The sequence below is a fragment of the Hevea brasiliensis genome, chromosome 3, assembly GCF_030052815.1.
Source record: "Hevea brasiliensis isolate MT/VB/25A 57/8 chromosome 3, ASM3005281v1, whole genome shotgun sequence".
In the NCBI taxonomy this organism is placed as follows: domain Eukaryota; kingdom Viridiplantae; phylum Streptophyta; class Magnoliopsida; order Malpighiales; family Euphorbiaceae; genus Hevea; species Hevea brasiliensis.
Genome location: NC_079495.1, coordinates 7,025,827 through 7,030,674, shown reverse-complemented (window position 1 = coordinate 7,030,674; position 4,848 = coordinate 7,025,827). Strand labels below are relative to the sequence as shown.

The 4,848-nt window shown below is 36.3% G+C and overlaps 1 protein-coding gene across 1 annotated transcript; it reads left to right on the top strand.

Moving 5' to 3' along the window:
* Nucleotides 1-1,149: 1,149 nt before the first annotated feature.
* On the top strand, nucleotides 1,150-4,443 carry LOC110659122 (gamma-tubulin complex component 3). Its single transcript, XM_021816983.2, has 3 exons — nucleotides 1,150-3,549; nucleotides 3,664-4,121; nucleotides 4,214-4,443. Exons 1-2 carry the CDS (start codon nucleotides 1,265-1,267, stop codon nucleotides 3,956-3,958), a joined length of 2,580 nt encoding a protein of 859 aa, XP_021672675.2. The 5' UTR covers nucleotides 1,150-1,264; the 3' UTR covers nucleotides 3,959-4,121; nucleotides 4,214-4,443.
* The last annotated feature ends 405 nt before the right edge of the window (nucleotides 4,444-4,848 follow it).

Here is a 4,848-nt window from a genome sequence, read left to right as displayed (position 1 = left end):
CTAAAGAAAAAAGATAAAGTCTAATTTTTTTTTTCTTTCATTTCTGTCCATTCACTCATTTTAAGTGGTTTAAAGATGTGTCACAATGTAATTGGGTGGGAGTATAATAATGACATCATAATGATGTCAAAATTCTAAATTTTCTTCATTTTCTTTCCTTTTTTTCTACTAATTTTTAATTAAATTTTTAGCCATATTTATTTATATTTTATGTTATAATAATTTTTTAGTTAACTGGATAAGTCGGTCAAAAATTATCTCTGAAGACGAAATAACCAAAATGCCCTCCATTTGGCTTATTGAGCCAAAATCGTCTGTACCGATCGAAAATTTTTTTAAGCCTTTTCTTGGCATTCTAATGCCATAGAAACCTCAATGACTCTTCTCTGGAGTTCCAAAAATTATTTCATGAATTTTTCCTCTGGTTTAGGGCTTCTAGCTGTGAAGACAGCAAGTTCCCGTCAAGGTTACTCATCGCTAGGGTATCGACTCATTTAACTTTGTTGTCTTTTATTTTTAAAAATTTTACTAAATTTTTCTTATCGTTATTTGAGTTATTTATGACTACTTACTCTAATTTAATTATAATTCCGGATATTCTGGCTCTCTGGACAGCCATTGATTATCGAAACAGTATAATATACGAAACTATCTAAAGTGAGGGCGTTACAATGCATTTATACATGAAAATTATCATATTGTGTAATTTATTAATTTGATTTTTCTTATGATTGTGCTATAAATTATGAAAAATAATTTGATGAAAACTATTTTATTCTTTATTACACTCACCTATATTTAAAAGGTCTATAAATTATAAATACGAAGACGAAATAAATTCACAATCCAATATAAGTATTATAGTACAATTATTTTTAAAAATTTAAGAAACAATACATAAAAATATATTAATAAAAAATTATTTTTATTATATTTGTTAATGAAATAAAATTTGAAAATTTTAATTATTTTAAATTAAAAATTAAATTAATAATATTTTAGTTATTTAATTTATAATTAATAATAAATTAAATTTTAATAAATAAAAAAATAATTTATAATTTCCGACATATTTTAAAAATTAATTAATATTTTACCCTTTAAATAATATAAAACTTCACATTTCCGCGCCCCTTTAAAATCAAAAACCATTTCCGTATATTGTTCTTTCTCACTCACTCAGCAACTCACACGCTAATCAAACCCCTTACTCGCTTTCTATCTTTCTTTCTCCTCTTTTCTCTGAGAAAAGGAAAAAAGAGGAATGGAGGAAGAAGACCAGCAGAAGATCCTAGATCTAGTCAAGGAGCTAGTCCATCGCTTACTCTCCCAAAACCCCAGTTCTAAAGCCCCTAATTCAAACCCTAACCACAACCCTAATGCACCCGATTTCCAAAATGCTCTTCGCTACGCTATCCGTATTCTCTCTAGCAGATTAACTCCCTCGATTGCGCCTGATGCAGCTGCTATCGCTGAGTCTATAAAGCGCCGCCTTGCCACTCAGGGTAAGTCCTCGCAGGCTCTTACTTTCGCCGATCTTTTTAACAAATTCGCATTAAAAACTGGGCCTGGTAGCATTAATAACAAGTGGGCTGTCCTTTATTTGCTCAAAATCATATCTGAGGATAGGAAAACTGCAAATAATGGACCCAATTCGGTGGCTTTATTGCCTAATTTAGCTTTAAACGACCCTGATTTGAAAAATGACTCGCGGGTTCTTCATAATTTAACGAGAGGAGACAGGGGTTGGGATAATGGAGTTTTATTGGTCGCGAAAGACCCAGAAAATTTACGTGAGATTGCTTTTAAGGAGTATGTGAATTTGGTTAGAGAGGAAAATGAGGTTTCTGAGGAGGTTTTGGTAAGAGATGTATTATATGCTTGTCAAGGTATTGATGGGAAATACGTAAAATTTGATGCAAATGTTGATGGGTATGCCTTGTTGGACACCGTTAAGGTTCCTAGAGCTACTAGGCTTATTGTCAGGAAGCTGTGTGAGTTGGGGTGGTTGTTCAGAAAGGTTAAAGGGTATATTTCAGAGAGCATGGATCGGTTTCCAGCTGAAGATGTAGGAACTGTAGGGCAGGCATTTTGTGCAGCATTACAAGATGAACTCTCAGAATACTATAAGTTGCTGGCTGTGCTCGAAGCACAGGCAATGAATCCTATTCCATTGGTTTCAGAGACAGCTAGTTCAGGGAATTATTTGTCATTGAGGAGACTGTCGGTTTGGTTTGCAGAACCAATGGTGAAAATGAGGTTAATGGCTGTTTTGGTTGATAAGTGTAGAGTTTTGAGGGGTGGTGCAATGGCTGGGGCTATTCATTTGCATGCCCAGCACGGTGATCCACTTGTTCATGAGTTTATGAGGAGTTTACTTCAGCGTGTGTGTTCTCCACTTTTCGAAATGGTTAGGAGTTGGGTTTTGGAAGGGGAGTTGGAGGACATTTTTGCTGAATTCTTTGTTGTGGGTCAGCCTGTGAAAGCCGAGTCACTTTGGAGGGAAGGTTACCGGCTCCATGCTGGGATGCTTCCCTCATTTATTTCACAATCTCTTGCTCAGCGCATCTTGAGGACTGGGAAATCAATAAATTTCCTTCGTGTTTGTTGTGATGATCGTGGCTGGGCTGATACTGCAACAGAGGCTGCTACTGCTGCTGGGACCACAACTAGAAGAGGAAGTCTTGGATATGGTGAAACTGATGCACTTGAAACTCTGGTTGTTGAAGCAGCAAAGAGAATAGATAAGCATCTATTGGATGTTATGTACACGAGGTTTAAGTTCAAAGAGCATTGCCTTGCAATCAAACAGTATTTACTACTAGGCCAAGGTGATTTTGTTCAGTATCTAATGGATATTGTTGGGCCAGAGCTTTCTGAGCCTGCTAATACCATTAGCTCATTCAAGCTAGCAGGATTACTGGAAAGTGCAATTCGATCATCTAATGCTCAGTATGATGACTGTGATATTTTAGATAGATTGAGGGTTAAGATGATGCCACATGGCACTGGAGATAGGGGCTGGGATGTATTTTCATTGGAATATGATGCTAGAGTTCCACTAGATACAGTGTTCACAGAGTCTGTAATGGGAAGGTATTTAAGAATTTTTAATTTTCTGTGGAAATTGAGACGAGTAGAGCATGTGCTTATTGGTGCTTGGAAGATGATGAAACCAAATTGTATTACATCTCGTTCTTTCACTAAGCTGCAGGGTGCAGTTAAGTTGCAGTTACTTTCAACATTGAGGCGGTGTCAAGTTCTTTGGAATGAGATGAATCATTTTGTTACCAACCTGCAATATTATATCATGTTTGAAGTCTTGGAGGTATCATGGTCTAACTTTTCAAATGAGATGGAAGTAGCAAAAGATCTTGATGATCTACTTGCAGCCCATGAGCAGTATCTCCATTCGATTGTGGAGAAATCTCTTCTTGGTGAACGTTCTCAGCCCCTTTACAAGTCTCTCTTTGTCTTGTTTGACCTCATATTACGTTTCAGAAGTCATGCAGATCGGTTGTATGAAGGCATTCATGAATTGCAAGCAAGGTATGAATTCATAACTATGGACAGTGCTGCAATTTTTTTTCTTTTTTTTGGAAGTTGTAATTTGTTTACTTCAATGAGCATATTTTGACTTACAACTGCTTTTTTCCCCTGCAGAACCATGGCATCCTCCTTACCTTCTCAAGACAAGAACAAATCAAGAAGGCAGACCTCAGATAAATCCTCAGAACCTGGATCATGGATTAGCGATGGCAGGAAGGCCTTAACACAACGTGCTGGGGAATTCCTTCGAAATATGGGGCAGGAACTGGATGCCATAGCAAAGGAATATACAACATTGCTAGAAGGATTCTTATCTCAATTGCCTGTGCAGCAACATGTTGATTTGAAATTTCTCCTGTTCCGGCTTGACTTCACCAAATTTTATAGTCAAGTTAATCCTATTAAATAGAAGTTAGTAAAGCTGTTAATACGACTGGGTTCAAACTAAATTTGCAATTCAAGGCGTGAAAAAACTGCTTCAGTTTGACTAATTGCTCATCGCCATGCAAGAAAAATTTGCAGTTCATTGCTGACATCTGGACACCTGTTTGTATTTCACTGCTTGATTTTAGGTACTTGCAGATTTTCAACTTCTCTGTTGCATTTCATCATTTGCTTTAGATCCTTGGTCAAAGGCACTGACATCTGTATTTTACCTTTTCAGATGGTTTGTACTCCTTTCTGATGGCTTGCATGAAAGTTTGCAATCACGTTGACGGTATTTTTGCATCACTAAATGAGGGTGTTAAAAGCATTGTAGACGGTTTGAATATTATAGCCCAATTCCTTACTGGCAGTTTTCTTCCAGTTGTTGCATGCTTTTCATAACTTTGCTTGTATATTTGTATCATATTTCTGTAATGGCTAAGGTATTCTAATGATTTTGCTTTTGCATGTTTTTATTTTCCATTGTTGCCACTTGATACCATACTAGTGTTGTTGCAATAGTGACTTCTCATAATTCTTTATCTTGTTGGTAAGCTTGCCTTGCAAAGCTGCAATGAAAAACAAATATGGTGGTTTTGTAAGGGAAGATAAACACGACTGCAGGGTTCTAATTTTGTTTGTCATATGGATGACAGGAACCTTTTTAAGACTATAGATAGATTTGGTTTTTTAAATTAATGTACTTATGGGGAGGGGCTCTATGAATTTTCTGTAGATGGCTTGTTTTCCTGAAGAATTGAAATTAGGTGAAGGCAAGTACCCAGCTGAAGAAAAAGCAAGACGAGCTTTCATCAGAGATAAGGAGAACTGGAGAAATTTTAAGTTTAGACTCGAGTAAACTTCAGTGTGCTC

Bases quoted from the DNA above. Each gene is read 5' to 3' on its own strand.
- LOC110659122 (XM_021816983.2), top strand. From the start codon at position 1,265: ATGGAGGAAGAAGACCAGCAGAAGATCCTAGATCTAGTCAAGGAGCTA. The intron at 3,550-3,663 runs GTATGAATTCAT...TTTCCCCTGCAG, and splicing joins ATTCATGAATTGCAAGCAAG to AACCATGGCATCCTCCTTAC.